Below are 25620 nucleotides of genomic sequence, written 5' to 3'. Positions count from 1 at the left end.
AGCGAAATGCTCTTCCCACTGGGGAGGCACAGAACATCAGAGTGAAAGAGAACTATGAAAGCAGAGATCATAAACTATTGATAAGGCAGAATCTGGTACAGCTGTAGACAAAATACAGAATATGTTTGACTTCACGATGGATATGCCTGCAAATGGCTGATAACTGCCTGGCTGTGAATTAAGTTCGAACCACAAGTGATAGAGAGAATAATGGTGTTATACATGGTACTGTGCATAGGTTTAGGGACACCCTTGTTACTTGATATCCCCCCCAAGGAAAACACAAAATAGGTGCAGTGGTATGTTGTAGCTGGAAATAAACAAAACACAGCATATAAGGCAAAAAAAAAAAAAAAAAAAAAAAAAAAAAAAAAACAGTTTGGAAAAGTTGAACATGCTTTTCCTTTTTTCTTTTTTTTTTGATATTTCTCCTTTAACATAGTCATTTCTTTAGGCAATCTTCAGGAATAGCTCTCCAGGCTTTATAAATGGCTTTCCAGGTTTTTACAAAAGGGTCAGATGTGTATGTGTCAGACAACACTGTCTGTGTGCTGTAGATAGTTTTTTTTAAAGGCCTGCCACTTCTTCTTCTGCCCTCAACTTGTTCAGCTTGTCACTGCAATGTTTTAAGTCATTTCCATTGGCGTTTTTTTGGCATTTGGCTTCTCTCACTTACAGCAAGCAGACAGCTCACCCACCCATCCAGAAACTCTCCTGCATGCATGCATGCATGTTGTTGTTTCAGGAGGCAGGAAAGAAGCATGGAGACACGGAGTGTAAGCATCAAGCTAGCTTATGAGCATTACCAGATGAAAGCTGAATGTGAACGTCCACTTTAAGCCATAATATGCATCAGAAATTACTACAATGATGAAGAGATTCTGATTGTTACGCTGTGATAGAAATGCAGTTCTCCGCATAACATCGGAACAAGAAAACTCCTCCAGCTGCACCTCACAGGAGAGAAAGTGTTCCCACCTCGGAAAATTTAAAAATACAGACATTGTCTCTTTTGTAGGGTGGTTGATGCGACAATTTCCCACATGTCTGCTCTCTGTCTGCTGGTGGCAGTATAGCTTACCTGTGTGTGCGCTGCATGTAGACATGACCTAATGACATGTTGTTGTGTAAATTAGATAAATAACATCAAGCTGTTTAGTTTTGTTTAGAAAAGGAACTTAAATTACTTCTGTTGTGATCTGGCACTTTTTAAAAAAATCTAAATATATAAATTAACTTGATCTTCTGGAAGGGGGGCTAATATAATAGCAGAGGAAACACTGTTTTTTGTTAAAAGCTTATGAGTGTAGGTTCTCCATTAAAAATAAAAAGCTAAATTTAACTTTATTGTGAGTTTACTTACTGGTGTCTAGTGATGGCTGAATGACGCTTGTTGAAGCTTTGACACGAGACTCAAAAAATGGTACATTAGTCGAGTCTCCAATGAGACAATACTTGAGTGGGACATCTAGTGGTCAATAAAATTAAGTGCAATCAAGACACGTTATTCCTTAATCAACTCCAAGCAATTCTGATGGTATAGCGCCCTTTTTTGGCATGTCTAATAGGACCGCCATATAGACCTCACCTTGCATAGTGGAACATTTAAATGGTGCTGTGCAATTACAGACCGATGTGATTTTTCACATGTGACTGGTGCACATTCACATGATAATATGGATTTTTGGCAAAGTGTGTCTTGGAGTCCATTGGTAGAGGCTCATGGGTGTGTGGGGAAAGAGGGCATGTTTAGTAAACAGGGCAGGGGATGTGTAACTGGTTATGACTTTTAATAAACTAAGTTTCTCTGCATTTTTTTTTTCCTTTTCCCTCAAAACTAGCTTACTCTGTAAAAAATGAAACCCGCCACATGAACACCAATACATAGGGACATGACGCACTCGCTTATTTCTATAAAGTTCAGTTCTATTAAAACAAACAAACAAAAAAAAAACTGTTCATTTAGGAAAACTTTGGTTATTGCTCTTTTTAATAGTTGGATGTTTCATTCTCTTTATATGTGGTTTTGTTATCCCTTTGATTATATATACTCAAAAGATCTTCATGTTTATTGTTTTGTTTTTGTTTGTTTTGCAAAATCAAAAATTCTAAAAACAGACAATTACAAAAAAAAAATAAAATATCTGACTATTGGTGCAAAAATACTATTTTATATCCATAAAACTGTTATCTTTATCAGTTTTAAAAATGCAACTAAATAAATTACGTGTATTTGTAGTGGGCTGCTAGTGAAAAAAACACGAGACCTTTAACAAATCTGCAGAACTATTTATCAAGACCACTTTAGACCACTTTATATTCCGCTTGGAAGAAGAATATAAAGAAATGTGGGGTAGATTGAAACTGCATATATATCTACAGTAATATTTTACAACAAAGGCCAGGGGTGTCCAGAGACGGTCCTGCAGTCCTGCAGGTTTTATGTCTTCCTACTCTAACACACCTGATTCAAATTGCACATCTTGCCTCAACAGCTTGTTTTCAAGTCCTGCCCATACATGCTGATTCATTAATATAATTCAGGTGTGCTGTATCAGGAAGCATCCAAAACCTCCAGGCCCTCAAGGACCGACTTTGAACACTTTGACATTGGCAGACAAACAGTGAGTGATAAATGCCGGAGTCACAATCAAGGAACAAGGTCATTAGCTCTGATATATCCCAGTTAGCTTAATCTAAAATATCAATGAAGCTCTTCCAGACTGATAGCATCTTCTTCCCAATCCCAGAGAGCCAAATTTCACTGATTGACAGGAAACCCATCCAAGGTCTACCCTTACTCTTACCCGACAGCAGCTGTGACAGACTACAGAACATTAATACCTCATATAAACTGTAGTAAATATCAACATTTACCTGGCTACGATCTTTATCCACTTTCTTGAAGCACTTGTTGAGTGATAGATTGTGGCGCACAGAGTTCTTCCAACCTGTCGGGGCGCTTGCAAAGTACGGGAAATGCTCCAGGATCCAGCCGTAGATATCCTTCACCGGCAGCCGCTTGTTTGGCGCATCCTCGATGGCCATGAAGATCAGGCAGCTGAAAGAATACGGAGGTTTTCGGTTTGCCCCCGCCGCAAAGTCATACGGTGAGTGCCCGTCGCCGAGCAGGGGGTCATCTGGGGAGGGAGATGAGGAAGAGGGCGAGCGGGGGTGCTGGCCGTCGGGGTCCTGAAGAGGGGAAACGCTACGCAGCCCGGAGTGGCTGAAGCTGTTGAGGAGGTCGGTGCTCTCGTGGAGCCAAGAAAGGCTGGTGAGTTCCTCGTCCTCGGCTTTGGAGAAGGAGGCGGAAAGGGAAAGGGAGAGGTCGGCCGCCTCGGCCTCGGATGCCGCCGCTGCAGCGTCCCCCTGCCTGTATGGCGGGCTCATGCCCTGCGAGGCACTGGCTCCACTACTAGGGCTCTGGGCCTTCTTACTGGGGGGCATGGTAGGTCCCATCCAGCCCAGGGCTCACTCCTGAAGAGGAGGGGGAGAAGGAGAAGAAAACAAATAGAAAAGGAAAAGAGGTCAGCATCAGAAATGCAGTTAGTTCATCACATAAAGCCTTCACTCTTTTTAAATGTCAAAAGGAGGAGGACACACATGGCAATATTTTAGCCACAATCCCTATTAGGCTGCGTCAGATCTGAAGGGGTAAATATTAATCGTCATTTCCCTCGGGGGATTTCCATCCAATTCTGACTGGTACAAATTTCGTGCTTCAATGGGTGAGGAAATCTCGCCTTGTACCACTACCCTCTAATTACCAGTGTAACAGCAAAGTATTGGCATTACATGAGGTTGCTGTCATAACACAGGAACATGGTAAAAGGTCTAACAGTTGCAGGACCACAGAAACTGGTGATTTAACATCCCTCTAGCAGGAGATAATTTAATTGTCAAGGGTGGTGTGATAATCGACTGCACTGAAACCCCCCCCAAAAAACCTTAGTCTTGGATTTACAACATCAGAAACAACATCCAGTGATGAGACTCTGTTCCACAGCGGGATATCTGTGACCAGACGTGATCGTGATTGGGGTAATTTAGCGAGAAAAAGAAACAAATTAAAGCGAGAGTTCAAATCCATCCTTGCTCCAATCAGACCGCTATCCTGCCAACATAAGAGCAATGCCGAGCTTGTTACATGCAGGCAAAGCGCGGTAATTGAAGGGGAACGGGCCTGAGAATCACACCACAATCAGAAGGCTCACTAGCGGGTCTTTGATTGTCCTCCCGCGCAGACAGCTGTGGGAAGGACCCGACAGCAGCGACGGCAAAATGTAATCTGCTCCGCTCGCTCTGAGCCTGAGTGCAGACACACATTCCCACCCCTCGCTCTCGCAAACATGAATGAAAACACACACTTATATATGAATGTGCACACACCATAAAGCAGCACCATCAAGGACACAGAGATTAAGACTAGATATGTTCTGACCGGTCTCTGTGTGGCGCGATCACTCTCTAATCCAAGGTGATCATCAGCCGATCTGTCCCCTCACTCTGCGTGATTGACTGACAGCTGTCACCCGTGGCAACCCGCTGTGCGGTGACAACTGTCAGTTCACTACATCTCTGGCTGCCATATCACCATGGCAACAGAGCAAAACAACTCATTTCCCCTCTGGTTGTGGCTTCTTTCCTCTTTTTCTCCCCCCACCTTTCCTCTGTGCCTGTCTCTCTTCCACCTATCTTTCTTTTTTTACTTTTATACCAGCGCAGATAACTCTGCTTAACAGTGTTGACAGGCTGTAGTGGAGAGACTGAGTTAAATATAGAATTGTGATGTATAGCTGCTGTACGGTTGCTCTCCACATACAGTTGGCCAGGCAACAATCACCTCGCCACCCCATCCTCATCGTCTCCACAGCATAGGAGGAAAAACAAAAAAATGCTTGTGGATGCGGGCGTCTTTGATCTCATCTCCGCTTCCTCTCCCCATCGCTCATCTGACAGTGCACGCGCTCATTCAACAAGCTGTACCTGTCTTAAGGTACAGTGTTGTTGCACCAATATTGACATTGAGCATAATGAATTTGAATTGCCCTGGTGACGATAACGCAGCAGCTGAAAATAGTGAGCAGAAAATCAAAGAGATGGGCGAGGTAGAGAGGGTGTTTGACAGGCTTTTCAAGGTGTGTGTGTGTGTGTTAGTGTTTCTGACAGGGTTGTCACGGTGTGTACTTGTATATGTGTGTTGTTTTTTTTTTCTTGAGGAGGAAGAAAGAACATCGTAGTGACATTGTTCCTGGTAGGAGTTCACCGGAATGCAGAGATGCCTCTGATGCTCGGTTTCTCTCCGTCGCCTCTTCCTCCTCCTTGTTATGTTGCCATAGCGGCGAGGGGGCCATGAAACATTACGGCTGACAGTAAAGTCATCTCATTTTACTGTTGCTATGACAACAAACTCCTCACTGTTGGTTGGGGCCATTGCGAGCTGCCGCCCAAGCCTCGTGCCTGAGTGCATGGATTTGTGTGCGAGTGTGTGTGTTTGTGTGTGTGTGCCACAATGTCCCCCATGGGGTCTCATAAAGCCTAACACACTTTGCTCAGCTCTAAACAAACTTTCATGCAACTTCTACACCGGCCCCTCTGGACCTACAGCTAAAGGACAAAGGCAGATATCGCTCAAGTTCAGACTAAACGATGCTTGCTGTTAGTGTGTTTGTGTGTGCGTGAAGCATCCTCACATTTGTTTGACAGATGGGACTGTGCTATTCTTTCTGTCTTCCTCATTCTCTGGATCTCCTTTGTGTTTGCATGCTTTGTTTTGATTTGTGTTCATCTCTGTTTGCCATGTCCACATTTGGCTTTTTTTTTTTTTTTTACTGCCTATTTGTGTGCAGGCATGCAGTGGCCTGCAAGCACACAGTCTGACTACCTGTCTCGCTCATTCTCCATAATGTTTGCACGTTCTGATATAATTAAAAGCAAAGGAAATCCGTACAGTGTGTATGTTCCCTTTGTGACCCTGGCACCACACCGCTTCTGTTTGCACTCTGCACCCTGAGAATATGGACTTAAAAAGACACCATCCATTTAGAAGAAATTACTTTCTCCGCTGGAAACACCATTCTTGAACAGTTGGTGACTGGAGGTACACTTGAGTCAAACTGTTGGCATTATTAAGCTGCCATGAATATACAGGAGACCTCATGACACTCTGACAGGTAGCAATGGCTGCAAATTATAGTGGTTACTGGACTGAATATTAAGACTTAACAACTGAATTCAGTGGTAATATGCTACATGACAGCAGAGTGTAAATGACTAGTAGGATTAACATGAAAATGACTTACATTATTTAACAGAAACTGTTTGAATGAACTTATAATTCTCAACAATTTGGCTACTGGGTGCATATAGTAGATGTATAACAATACATTGAAATCCAAGAAGCCAAAAGCATCAATTCAAACTAAAATATCAATCAAACATCAATACTGTGATCATTTGTATTTTAATTTAATGAGGAAAATGCTGATATCTAAAGGTGTGGTGTGTAGGGCCCCATGAAATCTGTTTTGTCATTTCCCCCCCAAAGTTTCTGTTTTACTATTTAACCTCATTTTTGAGGGAGATGTTTCTAATTATGTGGTTAGTGAATAAAACAGTTCACTATGATTAGGCGACATGTGATATTGTCTTATATTGATCAATGGATCCTATGCTGCAAATAAAAAATTAGCAATATTGATGAATATAATAACAAACAATAACCAAGTATTTCTCTGTTACATGCAGGCAGTTCTTACTAAAACAATAAAAACAAGTGAAAAGATAAAATAAATCAAGTGAAAAGACCAATTAAGTCAAAAACTCGACTTTCTTTCCATTGGTTAACTGCATCAACGTTTTGATTAGACATTTCCATTGGTGCAGAATTGTGATGTTTGTCTCACTTCTGTAACATCAAATTTGGATGAAATGCGGCGTTACTCTTTAGACTGAGGTTGCTTCGACACAGATCGGATACATATCTGATTTCGGAGCGTATACAAAAGTGGCCTTGGTTGTATTAAAAAAAAAAATCTAATTTGTTTCACATGTGGGAAAGAAATCGGGAATGAGCTGCAGTGTGAACATTGCTTTTGTCTGAGGACACAGTTTGTCACAGGAAAGATAAAATGGAAACATATAATGTTGGGCAACTTGTGGAAAAACATGGGACTCATTTTCACTCTAGTGGGACGAATCCACAGATGTGAGTGAAAATCCACAACTTGTTCTGTTACATATGTCCATATTGATGGTTTTAACAAATGTGTCCTACTCTGGAAAAGTTTTAAGAGGAAAACAACAGGGAAGGACAAATTTAATGTTAACACACTTTTCCAAATGGAAAATGGTCTGAGCTTTTAGTCATGGAAAATTTTTACATTCAACATGCTTATAATGTGTGTTTTAAAGATATTTTAAACTTGAAGTGATTTATTTAGTTACAAAATTTAGTAAATTGGGCACAGGTGCAGTGTTTGTTTGGCATGGACAAGCTAAAAAGCAATGCAATGCAATGGCAAGTGCACCAACTGCCAAAAAGGTGTTGTTCAATTTTCAGAGGGAATCACAGCCATCTGCAAAGAGTAGAAAAAGACTGTAGATCCAGGCCAGTGAAGAGGGGAACCCCTGGGATGTGGATGTGCTTCTAAATGCCGATTCTGCATCGATGCCGTGATGGAACATAATCGGGAGTTTGCAGACAACAAAATTATAGTATATGATCTTTATTTGGTGATTTTCTGGCCACAGCGGATCGATATAGTTGCATTTACAAGAAATAACGATATGCTGTTAACTTTGTCCTCCAACTCTAATATAGGGATCAGAATCACTAAATCTGAGGCAGCTTTCAGTGCAGAGAATCTATGGAGTTATCTAGTGATAGAAAACATAGGATTTTACTGGTTGTAAAAGACCTTGCATCTGCAGCATTAGCTGATTCCACAAAATTTACAAAAACAGCTTTACCTGCACCTTGCAGCTGAATTAAAGACCAAGTAAAGGACTGTAGAGACAGCATGAACTGATATGATCCTGTCATGCATAGGTTAGACTCAATGGGCAATTTACCACCTCATTTTAATTTAATTAAATAAGAGCTTTGTAGATTTTTAAGATGACCCAAGTGGGTGATAGTGAACTCATTTCCAGAAATGAAGTTAATGTTGTAAACTGTCAATGACCTCAATGCCTCCCTGCTGACCTGTGGCCATATCTGGACCTCTGAAGTCTTTGCAGATGGAGACCGAAGCCGCCAGTGTTTACACGGAGGGGAGAAGGTTAATAAACTCCACTGAGAGTAGGGAGTGTGTAAGCTAATTCGTGTGCTCTAATTGACAGTATAATCATCTTACACCAGCATTCATGCTCTTGCAAACACTTGTCTAAATCACATGCCACATTTATGTAATCCACTGAAGATCTCCATTCCTCATTTGCAGCCCCCCCACCCTTCCTTTAACTTGCAGGCGTTTTGTGAGCTGAAGCCACTGGAAATATTTCAATAATGTCCTTCATTTCACCGTATTGCACAGGAATCTAATGCACCATTTGGCAAACTGGCTTTCCGCAGAATCCCCAAGTCATCAAATTACCGAACTCCCAAAACCACATCAATGCAGAAAATATTGAACTAAAACCAGGATCGGGTTATGACACGCTGTCAGCAGCTCATTTGTGCTCTTTTCTGGGCCTCTACGGACTGAAGCGACTATTACAACTTTGTCAGTTTAATTGTAGTTTCTGACATATGTTGCATGTCATATACCCCTACTCCTCACTTTCCTGTCAGTTTTTACTATACAGTGCAATAAACACAGCGCTATGAAAATAATCCCCCTACCCAAGAAAGGAGTAGTAATAGTAGTGTAGGAGATAGCAGCAAAGAATGAAAAAGAGACTGGTAGGAGTTATTACTTGCAGAGGGGTGAGCTGAACCTTGTGGCTCCTCTGGCCACAGTGATAAAGCAGAGAGTCAGATGCACCGAGGCAAAACTAATCTGGAGTTTTGATGACAAAAGGACGACCTTTATCCCTCCTTCACATAGGCCGGATGGATGGAAGGGGAGCGGAAGACCAACAGAGAGAAGGAGAAAATGAGAAATATCTAAGAGACTGGAAAATAATAACTTCTGCTACATATATGTCAACATTGGTAGCAGGAAGCCTTGTGATGTTCTCCATTTCCAAGTCATGAAATCGCTTCCCCGCCATCTCTATGTCCCGCCTTTTCCCGCTGACAAATATCAGGGTTCCAGGGGGCTTTAAGGAAGCGGGGCAACACCAATCACATCCTATAAGGTCTGACTGTGACTTCGTTTTATGCCATCCACAGCAGCAGAGAGTTATGGAATAGGAGTCAGAGGCCAGGGTGTCCCTGAGGACTACTGCTGACCCTTCTCTCTGGGCTGAGCTCTCTGCTGGCTGGAAGCTAAAAACAGTCACACACGTAAATATAAATACACTCAGAGAACAGCATATTACTATGGGAATACTTGACCGGTTTGTACTTGGAAAGGAGACTTGGAATAATTAAATACATTTGAGATTTGGTGATGAATTAAATTTACAAGAAAGGGATAGATTCTTTTTTTTTTTCAATTAAATTTAATGTAATTTCACAAATTAAACAGATTTTGGATGCCCTGACTGACATCTCACAATACTTAAAGTCTTTCTAAGATTTGACACCAATGTAAAACTGACAGATAATCTATATTAACTTACCCCTTTTTCAATTATTGTGATTTTAGTGGGACTTCACATCTCGACAGGCTCTATGATATACTGTAAATGTTTACTTGCTGTTAACTAGATATTTGTGTGTCAGACTCTCTAGTGTTGTATTGAGGTGGGTGTGGGTAAAATATTGTGAACCGAATCTATAATAATAGACATTCCCATCAAGTTTTTCTTCTCAAATGCTGTCCGGAGATATTTAATATTGAGTATCTGCCGAAACTGAGACCCACTAATCAACAGTTTCTTACAGCTCACAATAGTAAACTACACTTTCAGTACACACCAATAACATGGGATTCATGCAGATTTAATACAATAAAGTTCAAGGGTAAACAGGCCTGGTGTTTGGAACTGTAGCAACTATCAATAGAAATATCAGAAATTACATCAATTAGGCAGTTTGATTTAAGAAGTTTAGCTATTCCAGCTTTCCATCGTTGGCTACACTTGAAGCAATGGACCCAGAAAGCATTATACCACCCAATTTATTATTTTTATTCCTAAACAAAAATATCTATGTAAAATTTATATAATTAGAAATAAAACTGTTGTTTTGAAGTGGGTTTGTGTAAAGTACTTATAAATACTGCTCTCATTTCGGAGAAATGTGATGGGTAGCTAAGCTAACAACTATTCACGTTAGGGCGAAGAGTGAATTTTTGCCATAAAACAAGTCAAACCTTGGAAACTTAACCCTTTAAGCCTTTAAGGGTTTTTGGGGGTGTGGTTTGCCTGAACAGACCTACCCAAATTAAATCAACAATAACTGTAATTTTTAGGTCAATATACATAAGCTTGGTCTCAATGGATAGGGAAGACCCTATGGAATATAAATCCAGTGTCAGAAACATAATTAATGTTAATATGCCTGTGCAAATTGTCATAAACCATAGGTAAAAAAAAAATATCCTCTGCAAATTTTTTTTTGTTTTTTGTACACAGATGAAAACATCATGACAGAAATCATTCTGTGCATAAAGATACCACTGCATGGATTCAGCAACTCCTTAACTACAACTGTACAAGGTTTTATGAGAACAGAACAAAGCTCATAGCTTTTATGCAGGTTTAAGTGTGGATAGTACCAGGCGGACTTTCTATTTGGCCACTTGGATACGCAAACTGTGCCAAATTGTACTGTGTCTGTATTTCCTCCAGAGCTTCTAACACGGTGTATTTGGTTCTTTGTAATTTCTTGGACATGTTCATTGCTTTTATCCTTCGTTCTAAATGGATAAAAAGTTATAATGAAGCAAAGAAATGAACGCTGTTCGATATTCGTTCTTTCCGGTGCGCCCACGTGCGTCCCCAATGTGGATAGACTGAAAATGACCACAAAAAGGTAAGGAAATAAAATATGTGGCTGTTTGTGAGAATAGCTTTGGGATTTGGTGCTATATTTGGTGATAAACATGCTATCTGATAAGGCTGCTGTGATATGCGACGGTTAGCTTTGTGTTTGTTTTGAGACTGACATGAGGTGCTTGGCGAAGATCTTTTTATGCTTGGTATCATATGAAAGTGCAGCTTTTCTAGTTTCATTTGATACCCAATATGTTGGGGTGGAGTGAACGGATCATGTGTTGTGTTGCATTTTGTTTCGGGTGTTACTGGTTATGGTAGCACTGTTGTTTGTGGCATACGTGTTTTAAAGTTGTTATTAAACAAATTCTTTGTTGACTAAATGCACTTGAAGAGTTGATTTAGTGGCATTAGGTATTCTTCTTTAAGACACATTATAAATAAAATATCCTAACATCACTAAAGTAACTTTTTTACACACATGAACTTGCGTTTACACCTGTTGGACCCACCGGGCTTAACAGGTTAAATGCTACTAGTGCTACTATGTTACTGAGCTCAAGACAAGTATTTATTTATTTATTTATCCCCCCCCAATCAAGAAAGTTTGTAATTGCATTAGCAAAGCGCAGCTACTGCACAAGCTAACACAGACTATTGGCTGCATGCTATCTACAGAGATGTGTTCTGGTTAAGCAAATGCCATGCTCAAAAAAATAAATAATAAATAAAATAAATAAATAAAAAAATTTCCCCCTCTCTTGAGTCCATTTTTGGTAGCTGCTAGCTTGGTTGGCCAGTTAGCGTCATCCCTGCTTTTCAAATCTGACCGCTGTCTGTTGCAGGTAAAACACAGATTGCTCATAAGTCCTCACGCTAACTGATATTTTCCATGTCAACAAACATCTACACAGCAGATATATTGACCAGTTCCTGGCACAGTCTGCTGCAGTAGCCATATTACTGCACAGCTAACATAACAGATATCAAGAGCTTATGTTTACTCAGTGACCCCAATACCAAACAGTAAAAAAAAAAAAACCCTTGATCAAGATCCAGATTCAATCATTAATTCATTTAATTAATTTATTTGTAAACATCATTATTGCAGCTAAATCTAAAATAGGCCATGGCCCTTATTGTGCAGTCTTCTTATTGGTAGTAAGGGTTCAGAGCTGGTTCTGCCTGAGGATTTAACAATTTCCTCTCTGTCTATTGGCAAGCCAACTAAGCAGATAATAAGCTCATGATATAGAGTATCGTTAGGGGAACTGAGCCCCAGAACTTTCAACTTGAAAAATTATAGCATAAAGGACATGAGACTGCTTTAACATCTCCATAGCACACTGCTTTACAAAGAAAGCCCAGAGAGGACAAGTAAAATGCATGGTGGGGAGAAAAAAAAGGAAAAGAAAGAAATCAAATATCACCAGTGAATAATTCACGATGACACACATGCAGACACACACAGAGCCTCTAAAGTAGGCTAACCAACAAAGCAAATAGACATTTGTTTCAGGCAAACACAGAGCAAGTTTGGTATGATTCATCGGCAGCCAATGATCATAAAGTCACGCTTACTCTTGCTGTCTGAGGATGAAGAACAATTAGAGTCCGACACACACACACACACATACACACACAGAAACGCAAACTGAGGTTGCAAACCTGGATGCTTGAAGGTGATGTGTATGTGTGTGTGTATGTGTGTGTGTGTGTGTATGTGTGTGCACCCCGGAGGACTCTTGCTGGGCAGCAAGGCCAGAGTGTGTGTGTGTGTGTGTTGGTGGGGGGGACTCGGTGCGACAGTCAGGTCAAGCTTAAAAAAAGCTCAGGCCCAAGGCTCCACTCCATGGTTATGGCCATGACACACGATAGGCTCTCTTACAATAACAGGTTTGTGCACACTCACTCTCATACAGCTGATTTCTCACACACTGAATGCAAACCGATGCTCTCTCCTTGTGTGGCATTCAATTTCTAAAATAACCATATTTGCTCAACTAAAACTCTGTGTTCTGTCCTTGGTTAGCAAAGAGCAGCTCATGTTTGCAACTGTGGTCATGTCATAGCCTTTATCATAGCTTTAGCTGGCAGGAAAAAATGACAAATGTAGCCAAAAGGCCCAAAAGTGACTTTCTGCTGTTGTCTAGTTAATGCGCACACACAAGCCAAAATGTACTTGGCTAAAGATAATCTGTTAGAGAAAACAAAGTTCTCTTAAATGACCATTTTTCTCTTGTGTCTTCAAAACATGACAATCACTTTCCTTTCCACAAGAATGCTGTAGAAATGGATCAGTTAAAGAAATATATAATAACCTTTTAAACTGTACGCAGAAATAAATAAATATATCTTTCAGTAGTCCTGACACTATGACCAAAATTGTATATCACAGTTTTTAGAAAATTATGCCGATTACACCATATTTTATATTATTTCTTTTCATTCATGACCGGGTGTTAACCACATTTTCCACTGATTGAAAGACTAATTACTGCAGTAGATTGGCTAAGAATAGCCTGTATAATTGTCTCGAGACGTGTCTTGATCATAGCCCTGAATCTTTCTTTCTTCTCAGTACTTAGCAGAACCATGTCTGAGTTTTTATTATCATGATCCACTGTTTTGCTTTTCTTGTCATATGCAGTACCTCTAGCAAACGTCTCTACAAATAACATCTGACTTGAGTGTCCTCCAGCTTTTACTGAATGTGGAGGGTGCTTAGTTAAATACATTCTTGTTAATGTGCTTGATAAGGTGGTGCAGCAAATTGCTTGTGTTGTCACCTCCAAAAACAGCTTTAGCTCAACAACATTTGTGGTAAATAGTTGTATGTTCCAGATGATACAGATACATTAAAATTCAACATCTGCCACAGCTTCACTTCCTGAACTTTCTCCATCAGTTTCCAATTCTTAAATCTCCAATGACAGCAATTCTAGTGCATTTGTATTTAGTGGTGCAGCAGTGAAAAAGGTCCCCCTTAAAACAGTTTCCTACTGTTTGTGGTAAACCGTATTATAATATAAAAGCACTGAAAAACATGTAATGTATAACTACTTATGTTTAACTCTGGATGGACAATATTTTTCTGTTCTGGTAGAGGTTTGTAGTTTAAAAAGGTAAAAAAAAAAATTCTTCTGGTTTTGTGTTGTTGCCGCCCTGACTTGTGAGAAGATGTGTGGGAAACTTAGTTCCCAGCTGGTAAGTCACCTTCTCAAAAGTCAAAGGTTCAGATCCCCCTTATGGTCAAATACAATGACTCCATAACTTTTCTTATTTACTATAAATTACATATACCTATGCGTTTAATTAGGATCTTGTAGATGTCCAATGAACAACCACAATTTCAGGACATATATCCAAATAATGTTACCCATTAGACCTTGTGATCCAAGGAGGTGATTCTGTGTAAACTCAGTCACATAAGTTGAAACAAATTTCTAATTGGGGCCTTGCAAATCTAAATTTTTCTTACCTCACATCAGTGTACTCAAATAGATTTTTGTTTATGTGAGATCATGAATCAGTAGCAAGCAACTCATGCTTAAAATGGCCCAGAGCAAAGAAAAAGGTAAAGATTAAACGGAAACAACAATGTCACAATAAACAAAAAAGCAAAAATACGTCAGGCAGGCTTCCAGGCTTTTTTCAGGCTTTTTAGGCATAATAAAAATAATAATAATAATAATCCGTTCATATTTTTGTCTGTATATAGAAATAAAGGACAATATCAGAAAGTATTTATTCTCAAAAAGTCAGGATGAGACTAACTTTAAAACAGTCTATAAAAGTAAACAGTGAGTTTTGTGAACTTTTAGGGGAACAAGCTCAGTTTTTTTCCTGTCTGAAAGCCAACAAAGGAAATTCCCACTCAGCTTTATTGGCATACTGGTCAAACAAATGGACCTCAGTGGTACCAATGTGTTCATTTCAATATTAGAAGCAGGGAAACAAATTCAGAATGCAAAACCACCCACACTCAAAACCACTGGGCATTAGGTGTGTTAACTGTGTGTTAACACAAATATCTAATCAGCCAATCACATGGCAGCAACTCAATGCAATTAGGTATGTAGACATGGTCAAGATGACATGTTGAAGTTCAAACTGAGCACCAGTCCGTCACCCCACTGCACCTGGTTAAATTCTCAGTCTTCCTTCCTCATGTCACTCAAGCGGCTCCTAAAATGGTGTCCTACTGCAGAACTTCAGATCCCTCAGACCTACACAGCTGTCTGATGAGGTTTACTCTACCTTCCCTTCCCACTTAGACTTCTCCTTACTGTCTGTTAATGAGGCTACAGAAACACTCTGCTCCTCTCTCACCTCCTTTCTGGACAAACTCTGTCCTCTGGTGTCAAAACCAGCTAGACATAATCCTCCCAGTCCATGGCTCACAGAGGTTCTAAGGGAGCACAGAGCCTGACTCAGGGCTGCAGAAAGAAAGTGGCACAAATCAAAAGAGCACGCTGACTTGTCTGAATACCGGCAAAAACTTGAAATTTTCACATCCAGCCTAAAGGCTGCCAAGATAGCTTTTTATCAGAACAAGATCCGCAATGCTCCCAACACACGACAACTGTTCATGGCGTTTAACTCTCTTCTATCTCCACCACCCGCTCAGCCTCCCACTGTGTTGACTGCAGAAACGTCTGCTTCCTACTTCACTGAAAAGGTTGCTACCATCAGTAACCAATTCACTGAGCCTGACCAACTCAGCCTTGCTAAACCAGCTACTGGTGCCTCACTCTGCTCCTTCTGCTCTCTAAATGAGGACGAAGTCTCTAAACTTCTAGTCAACTCAAAACCCACGACCTGTCCTCTTGATCCTGTTCCCTCTGACATCCTGCAGAGCATTTTACCTATAATCAAAACTGCAGTAACCCATATTATCAACTCTCTTAAATCCGGTGTCTTTCCCTCTGCCTTCAAGCAAGTTCAGGTTGCCCCGCTGCTGAAGAAACCCACACTCAACCCAGCCCAGGTTGAAAACTACCGGCTGGTCTCACTGCTTCCATTCATGTCTAAACTACTGGAGCGTGCCGTGTTCAGTCAGGTCTCACAGTTCCTCCAAGACAACAACCAGTTTGATCCATATCAATCTGGCTATAGGACAGGCTGCTCTACTGAAACTGCTCTCCTGTCAATTACTGATTCCCTATGGCTTGCCAGATCCGCTGGTCAATCCTCATTCCTTATGCTGTCTGCTGCTTTTGACACTGTCAACCATCATATACTGTTCTCCACGCTCTCGAAGCTTGGCATCTCAGGATGTCCTCTCATGGTTTATGTCCTACCTCACAGGAAGATCCTTCAAAGTATCTTGGCGAGGGGGAATGTCCAGATCACATAGGCTGACAACAGGGGTGCCTCAGGGCTCGGTGCTTGGCCCTCTTCTCTTTTCACTATACACCTCCTCACTCGGTGCAGTCATTAACTCTCATGGTTTCTCCTACCACTGCTATGCAGATGACACTCAGCTTTTCCTTTCTTTCCCACCTGACGACACAACCGTCTCAATGCGAATGTCAGCATGCCTTGCTGATATCTCTGCATGGATGAAGGATCGCCACCATCAACTAAATCTGTCCAAGACTGAGCTTATTGTCTTTCCAGCCAATCTTTCCTTACCACCACAGATAAGCGTGCAGCTTGACTCCATCACGCTTGTACCTACATCTTCTACCAGGAATCTTGGTGTCATGGTAGACAACCAGCTGACCTTTAAGGACCATGTTGCCTCGGTTGCTTGATCTTGCCGATTTGCTCTCTACAACATCAGGAGGATCAGACCCTACCTGACTGAACACACAGCACAGCCCCTGGTCCAGGCTCTGGTTATTTCACACATTGACTACTGCAACACCTTACTGGCAGGCCTGCCTGCATGCTCAGTTAAACCTCTGCAAATGATCCACAATGCAGCAGCAAGTCTGGTCTTCAACCAGCCCAAAAGAGCTCATGTCACTCTACTGCTAATTGCTCTCCACTGGCTTCCGGTTGCAGCACGCATCAAATTCAAAGCTCTGCTTCTGGCTTACAAAACAATAACCCAAACAGCTCCGGTTTACCTCCACTCCTTAATCCAGAGCTACACTCCCTCTCGACAGTTACGCTGTGCCAGCGAAAAACGCCTAGTGCTTCCACCACAATGTGGCCCAAAATCAGTAGCTAGACTCTTCTCCTCTGTTGTCCACCGGTGGTGGAACAATCTACCAAACTCCATCCGATCCGCAGAGTCCTTATCCACTTTTAAAAGCAAGCTAAAGACTCAGTTGTTTAAGGAGCATTTCCGCACTTAGCTTAACTCTTCAGCACTTAAGTACTGAATAAGCAGTGTGCACTTATGCCCACGATGATATTGTGTGATAAAATCATGCACTTATGCACTTATGTTGATATTGTTTGATGAATTCGTGATCTTGTATTTAAACAAAATGGTTTTCAAAAAAAAAAAAAAAAAAATAGCACTGCCTCTAGCACTACATGACAGCACCTTGGTCCAACTGGATTCACAGCAGTCTGACTACCACTTAATTATGATGTCCCATCTTGTTTGAATTCTTGCTTGTGCTGTTCTTACTCTCAAATGTAAGTCGCTTTGGATAAAAACATCTGCTAAATGACTGTAGAATAGAATAGAACAGAATGAGGAAGAAAGGGGATTTGAGTGATTTTGAACATGGCATAAACTTTTAGAAACTGCTGATCTACTGGGATTTCCACACACAACCATCTCTAGGGTTTACAGAGAATGGCCTGAAGAAGAGAAAATATCCAGTAAGCAGCAGTTGTCTGGACCAGAATGTCTTGTTGATGTCAGAGGTCAAAGGAGAATGGGTAGAATGGTTGGAGTAACATGAAGTAAAATAAGAAGCTATGAGAAACAGCATCTCTGAACACACAACACATCCAACCTTGAAGCTGATGGGCTACAGCAGCAGAAAACCACATCGGGTGCCTCCTGTCAGCTAAGAACAGGAAACTGAGGCTACAGTTTACACAGACTCACCTAAACATGAAAAAAGGTTGCCTGGTCTGATGAATCTTCATTTCTGCTGCAACATTCAGGTGGTCGAGTCAGAATTTGGTGGAAACAACATAAAAACATGGATCCATCCTGTCTTGAATCAACAGTTTAGGCTACAGGTGTGGTAGAGGTGTGGAAGATATCTTCTTGGCACACTTTGGGCCCTTTAATACCAACTGAACATGATTTCACCACCACAGCCAACCTGAGTATTGTTGCTGACCATGTCCATTCACAGTCACCAGATCTCAACAGAGCAGCTTTGGGATGTGGAGGAACAGGAGATTCTAATCATGGATGTGCAGTCGACAAATCTGCAGCAACTGTGTAATGCTATCATGTCAATATGGAGCAAAATATGAAGACTGTTTCCAACACCTTGTAGAGTCTATACCACCAAGAATTAATGCAGTAAAATTTGGTCCAATCCAAAGTAGCTAGTGAATGAACATTTCTTAGAAACAATGGTGAATTCAAACTTTCACTCTGAACCCTCACAAAAAAACATTTCTGATATAAAATTCTTATTTGATTAAATCAAATCCTTCATGCTAACAATGGTTATATTTATACTTACAATAAAAGTAACAGCAGCTCACCGATTTCACCTTCCTGTCCTCTCTTTCAGAAATTCCCTCCTTCGTCCCGTCCCTCCCTCTCTCCCTCTAAGGCCTCCTTGTCTTTTCTCTTTGACAGTGAGCAGGTCCCTGTTGGCGCTCAGTGCTCTTTTACAGAATTGTGGGAAAGGATAGACAGAACAAGAGAGGGGGTAAAAAAGACAGGGAAATGGAGACTGCCAGAAACACTATACGATATATCAAAGCAGGCAGAGCCCAGCCAACAGAGCTTTGATAGTGGGCAGCGAGGAGTGTGGGTCACAAAAGAGCAGGGAGAAAGCCTCAGTGAACAGCTTAAAGAGGGGAGCATGATCTATCAGGATCCCCACATTGAGGAGAAAGTGGGGTGGAAGATGCTTTGAGGTAGTGAGTGTTTTTTAGTCATGTGTCCTGCAGTCATAAAAAAAAAAAAAAAAAAAAAAAATGCAGAGTTCTCTTTCTGCGTCTGTCTACTCTGCCTCTTCCCCCCTGGCTTTACCACTTATCTTTAACAAACAGCAGCTCAGGCTCTCCGCCACTGGTCGACAGTTTGTCCCCAAACAAAAAACCATGGCAACAACCGCTGGAAGAGCATGTCCAGTTCCAAAGGTCCGCCCTCTCTGGTTTCTCCCTGCCGCTGCTTCTCTTTGGCCAAAATGGTGGATTGGAATCAATAAACAAAAACAGCTCAAAATCAGACGCAGAAGTTTGTGATCACGGAACTGACTGACTCATGACTAGTTGAGAAACTAATGACTAAAGAGTTTCTGAGATTAACTAGGAGTCAAGAGAAATGTGTTCTGGTTGAGAGGAGAAAAAAGTGGAAAGACAAGAACAACAGAGTGAGGCAGCAGTCTGTCAGGAGCCTATGCAGCCCTCTCTGGCCCGCCTTTGCTGACGATACTTAGATTGCTTCTGCTGATGACACAACTCTCCTTACATCCTTCACTCCTCCTTCCCACTCCGACAAGCTGTTTTTAACACAGCACAAGATACCTTATGTCAACTAAAATGTGTACTGAATGCTGACAAAACTAAATTCAGGCTGTTCAGAAACTCATAAACAGCCCAAAAACGAAAACGCGACATAAGGTCTTAAATTTATATGACATTGGTGGTAATTATTCTTTTGCCTACAGCACCCGTTAGAACCTTGTTTCGAAAGAATTGTATATCATTTTCACAATTACAGCTCTTTGTGGACTACAAATACCCTAAACAAATAAAAAGGCAGTTGCATTTGACTTGATGAAAAGATAACTTTGGATTTAAACAAAGTCCTTTAAGTTTTTGACTTGAAAATAGCAAAAAGTAAAGTATCCACCAAATAAAGTATCTACTCAGTAGATAACTTGGTTATATGGTATCTACCATCTATCATAAAAAGATGAATGCCATTTTTAACTGTAAAACTAAATACCATGGGCCAGTCAAGGATAACTTTTCGTGTTATATTAAATACATTTAACCTAGTTAGATTTTTTTTTTCCTTGCTGAATGTTATATTTTTTGTGCAGGCCTGACATTTTTTGGATGAATAGCGGAAATAGAACAAACAGCAAAAATCCAGTCAAAGTCAAAGTCAGTATCATATGAAACTTGTCTGCAACAAGTCAGGAGGTGACCAAACCCTCACAGTCTCAGTTTTAGGAGAGACAGGTAAGGCCTATTTTCCCTAGTTTATTGTCCAAAGGTCTGAACCATCCTTAAATTTTCACACTTGAAACAAACTGAACCATGACTCCATTTGATCTGGACCAAAACTGCCTCTTGTTAATATAAATGTCAGGTGCTTATCTTGGACAGTGGTCTGGCTGAGGTTTTACATCTTTATTTTATAGTCTTGAAACAAAACTGGGAAGTCCCAAAGTCCAAACCAAACAAAATAGGCATGAAAAGCTTGAACTGTGGTTTGGACTACACAAACACACAGATCAATACTAAGAAAAGTAAATCATTACATTTACAAGTCTACTCTAGCTAAACTCTACTGCCCAGCCTTCGCAACACCTCCCAACCCACTGCCAGTACAATTGAATTATAATTTATTAATTTCATCAGTTTCCTACCGAAGAGAACAAAATTACAGATCAGTGAAATCCCAGTTACACAAATTAAACACCATGTATAAGCTGGATAAGGTGACAAGCCTTGTGGAGAAGGGGAACGCTTCATTCCTGTTGCTACAGGCAGGAATGCTATTGGTATGTCTGAAAAGTTTACGGTTTTATTGAGCATTTGTTTGGCCCCTTTTTTGTTAAAAAAAAAAGAAAGATGGAAAATAGTGGCTCAGAACTAGTTTTTAATATGAATATGTATGGATTTGTTAATTAGCTATGTGGTGTTTGTTGCTTAAGCTAATTAGAAGATTGCTAGCCAAGTGAACACTGAGGTGTTTAAAGTAAAAAATGCAGAAAAATTTCTTTTCAGTAATGGATTTTGGTCAAGAGTTTCTTCTTGCTATTAACCATGGATTGACTGCAATGAAATTCGGTACGTAAGATTGCTCTTACTGACTTGGGTGGTCCTCTACCAACATGGTCTTTAACGGGTCAAAGTCTTAATATGTGACACACTAAAATTGGCACTAAAATGTATGTGGAAATTCATGGTATATGACCCTTTGACTTCACCCCTAGTACCACAACGCGATTTACATTTTGACTTTAGGAATTTTTCAGCAATGACTAGCTTGATTCCAGCGAAATTCAGTCTTTACAACTAGCTGATCCCCAAAAACCAAATGACATTTTCAGTTACAGGTCTGAGAAGAAAATGGAGAAAAGAACTGTGCATCCCACTAAAATACCTAAGGATGAAGCAAGTTTGACAGTTAAAAAAACCTCCGGGGGATGCTTACTGTGATGGATTGCCTCTCTAAAGCAAGTTCAAAATCTTTCCAGTTTGATTTTGGAGCTGTACAAGATCAATGGTAAAAACGGCTGTCTGGGATGTAGGGAAAAAAAAAAAAACTTCTGCAAAGCAGTAAATGGATTTAAATGCACATGAGATTTGGTCCTTTAAAGTTGAATTTGGGTCATGTTTTTCCTTTTCTCTGAGAGAGAAAAGTCAATCCCATTCCAGTGCAAATAATTGATTATGAGTTTTCATTTTCAGCTCCATCCACAAAAGTCATCTCAGGTCACTTTTACAAGGAGAGAAACTCAACAACCTTCTTTAAACAAGCAGTCCTTGACATCATTGCTATCACTGGAAATTAAGGCGTACCCCCATTTGCTACCTTCCTGCATCACTCATCTCCTTCTTTATGGACCAAACTCCAACTTATTTAAATCTTAAAGATAGCTAGTGGAGTTGCAATGGTTAATGAAGGGGGCAGATTAAATCAGGAGCTGTCTTTGCTTTGTTTGGTCAAGATTTAAATGGGTTTGGCAGGGAGCCTGCTCGTTTGACGCTCAAGTGTTGCCTGTTGGACTGTGTACAAAGCAGCCTCTCTGCCATGATTGTATGATTCTTTTGTGAATTTCTCAGTCTAAGACTTTATTTGTCTGGAAGCTGAATCTACGTTGGCCTCCTTTGCTAGAGGAGACTTTTAATCAGTAGGGTTGCCCAGTTTAAACAAAGGTTAATACGATTTTGACAAAAGCCGGCCTCAACATTGACCCTTAACGACTTTGTTCTTCAGTCTGTCCACATCCAGTTTCTGTCATTTCGGCAAAAAAAAAAAAAAAAAAAAGGTATGTCTCCTTGTCTCCGCTCACCTCCTCTTTGTTGTACTTTCTAAATCTGTAGATCCTGAGAATAGTGATGAACAAGAAGAGAGGATGACTGAGAGTGCTAATGACAGGAGTGGACAAGAAAGAAAGAATGAGGGTGAGTAAAATAGAGGAGGTGGTTGTATCCTAAGGTCATTAGCAGAAATTCAAAGTCACCCCTTTCTTTCAGCGTATGCTGTTTGACAAGCCCTGCCAACAGAATTAGGGATGAGGGATGATGGTGCTGTGATTAGATGTGTAACTCACTGAAAGACAGGGCTAGATGCGTGATTACACTACATTCACATGTAGAGAGAAAATGATCATGAAGAGATGCGATAACAGTCTTAAGATGTGGCCAGTTATTGGCTGGGTAGACCCTTTATTTCAGCTTACCGATCTGAAGTAAGTCTGCCTGATAAACACCACAGGCTCCCGTGGCTCCCCTGATGAGCGAAGAGAATTCCCAAATTACCAGGCTTAAGATAACATACCTGGCTAAATTGGCGCTCTTTATAAGTCTCAAATCTCTTTGTAGATATTCATCAAAGGCTGTTTCACTCCTGATGTTGAGAACACAGGAGATGGGAAACAGGGGAACAACACACAATGTGGTTCATATTAAGGCCTCTGATCTTCTATCTCAAGTCCCTCATTTTCCGCTACATTCCTTTAGCCAGGGGTGATGTGTGGGAGAAGAAGGGGGGCTGGCATCCACTCTGCCAGCACAAAATATGTAACGATGCGACCTTGTTAGTTTGAGATTTCTAGAAGAATATGAGGGGAGACTTTGTGCTTTATCGCTGGTCTATCGCTACATCCTTGAGCCCCATGCAACAACTGTATATCCTTGTAGCTTTCTGTGTATTACTTTTGAAAGCTGTTTCAAACCCCCATTGTGTACTTTCTGTTCATCTTTCTGCTTCTTCATGGTATCTGTTCTGAAATAAGTCAGAGGTTCCCTTCTAAGCCCAGCCAATGGAACATCAATGACAGCAGTATTTGCTTCAGACATTAAAGTGTTTTCCCAGTCTTGGCTGCTGGCACAAGCATTGTATCATTATTCCAAAATATTTTAAGAAGCTAACCTTTAAGTAGATATTTAAAAAGGAAAAATAAAAAACAAGAAACCTGTTTGGTTTTGGATGAAGAAATGCAGTATGGGACAGGTATCCATGACTATGAATGCTTATCAAATGGTAAAACTTTTTGGTGGTTTGCAGTAAATATCAAGATTTTAAAAGATTTTTATACCTTGCAGAGAACAGCTGGTAAAGGGACAGTTTAATTGGGAATACTGCTTATACCATGTACTTGCACCCTCACTGTATCATACACATAGGCTGCATATAAAAGTTTACAAAATTAAAAAAGACATCTTTTGTGCTGAATCCAGAAATAGGTATACAATGAGAAATGCCCACCATACAACCACATCATCCCACTAACAAAACATATACGTGACCCACACTTCAAAACTTCAAAAGCTGCAAGTTTTTTTTTTCTTCTTACAAATCTTGCGATTTACATGTGACTACTTTTCTGAGTTATGGTGTTGAAAGTAGTTGAGAAGAGTGTATTTTCTGCAGAACATAAAGTCAACAGAAACACACATGGCTGTTTTTTTAGCTCACTATTTGCAGTTGTGTGAAATGTCATATTTAACACATGGATCCTTAAGTTTGAGCCAAAAAAATGTTTTGTGTGACATTTTTTTTACCATAAAATTGTCCTTAAGAACAAGCAAATGTTTGTGCCAAACTTGAAGAAATTCCCCCAAGGCCTTTACCAAACAGGCAAACAACAAGCTGAAACCAGCACACAGGCTTTATAACTCATTGCTTGTGTACTAGCAGCAATGAAGGCTGTTCAGATGGTTTAAAAAAATCTTATAAGATGCATTTTACTTTATTTGAAAGGCTGTTAGAAGGTGAGTCAAAAAGTTAATTTCAGCCAGTGCTCCAGAGAATTGCCACATTATATCACAAAACGCTTGAGAGGCAAATAAAAACTAAGCTCTCCAGTGTTTCCTTTCTAATCAAACTCTTGAAAGGGCAGAAAAACCTGTGAAACTGAATCAACATTGCAGTTCTCCAGTGGAACCAGCGCTAATTGAATAGCTTTAGAATTGCTTGAAGCTATTCAGTTTAGAAAAAGAGATGCACCGTTAAACAAGCGGAACAAAAATATATGGCTGAGTTTTGATTTTAAGTGCTGTGTAATGGCTCAATCGCAAAACTTAGCATGGAATTACATGGAAGTCATTATTTTGAGGCAGTACAAGAAATACAGCAGAGGAAAGACATTTAGGTTTTTTGAAAGTTTCCAATCACCAGCAATAGTACGCATTCTTACTGGGATCCATCATAGAGGAGGAACTGTGTGATTACTGGGGATCTACCCAGTATTAATTCTAAAAAATATCCTGTAGGAGCTTTGTGGATTCATCTGGCTCTAGCAAATAAAAATCAAGAGGTACTTCTGAAAGTCAAGGACGGGTCCCTAGTTTAGAAGTTTGGCAGACCCCGCTAGCAGACATAGACATGGATTGATGTGGACTGCTCACATGGATTACATCATAAATATATGGACATTAACTTGAGAATGTGTAAAAAGGACATTAACTGAAACAGGATGAGACACAGACAATGATATAACACATTTTTCTTAAAGAAAAAACAGGTTGTTTTTATTTAAATGTCTGATTGAGCTCAGGAAGAAAATTATATTATGATTTATTTTTTTCTAATTTCATGTGAATGGAAGTGATTGCGTTAAAACTGCATGTGTCATCTCAAATCTGGCTCATTAATCACTTGAAATCACATGACATAATTTGTAATAAAGGGCAAAAAAGTGAGTTTTTTTAATTGAATCTACATAACGTGGCATGTCATGCCATAAAACATGTATTTAAATAGTAGCATTGTTAGTGTCATCACATGACAGTCAATTCTGAATTACCATCATAAATAGTTTTTAGGTTGACAGCTAACAGCTACAAGCTAATAACGACCATGTTGGTATTTCAGATGTTGTGTTTGTAGGGTGTAGTTGGCGGTGGGACTGTTGCCGTTGCTAATGTCCACTGGTCAGGAATGTTCCATTATCTGTTTTCCAAACACAAAAAGGGAGTGTTTCCTTGCCACAGATTTACGCAACGTGGAAGTTCCCATCCCAACGAGGACGCATCATTGCAGTTGAGAAGCACCAAACAAACCACATT

General features: G+C 40.3%; 1 protein-coding gene across 2 annotated transcripts in view; it reads right to left on the bottom strand.

The window, feature by feature from the left end:
* The window catches only part of ches1 (checkpoint suppressor 1), a 79614-nt gene that overhangs the window by 38342 nt on the left and 15652 nt on the right, over window positions 1-25620 (bottom strand). For both annotated transcript variants that reach the window (XM_041975908.1, XM_041975909.1), the window contains exon 2: window positions 2878-3477. In XM_041975908.1, the coding sequence (XP_041831842.1) occupies window positions 2878-3459 (582 nt within the window). In that variant the 5' untranslated portion in view covers window positions 3460-3477. The remainder of the gene's footprint in view (window positions 1-2877; window positions 3478-25620) is intronic.

The sequence above is a fragment of the Melanotaenia boesemani genome, chromosome 22, assembly GCF_017639745.1.
Source record: "Melanotaenia boesemani isolate fMelBoe1 chromosome 22, fMelBoe1.pri, whole genome shotgun sequence".
Lineage (NCBI taxonomy): Eukaryota > Metazoa > Chordata > Actinopteri > Atheriniformes > Melanotaeniidae > Melanotaenia > Melanotaenia boesemani.
The sequence above is the reverse complement of the archived record's forward strand: the minus strand, read 5'-3'. Positions and strand labels throughout refer to the sequence as shown.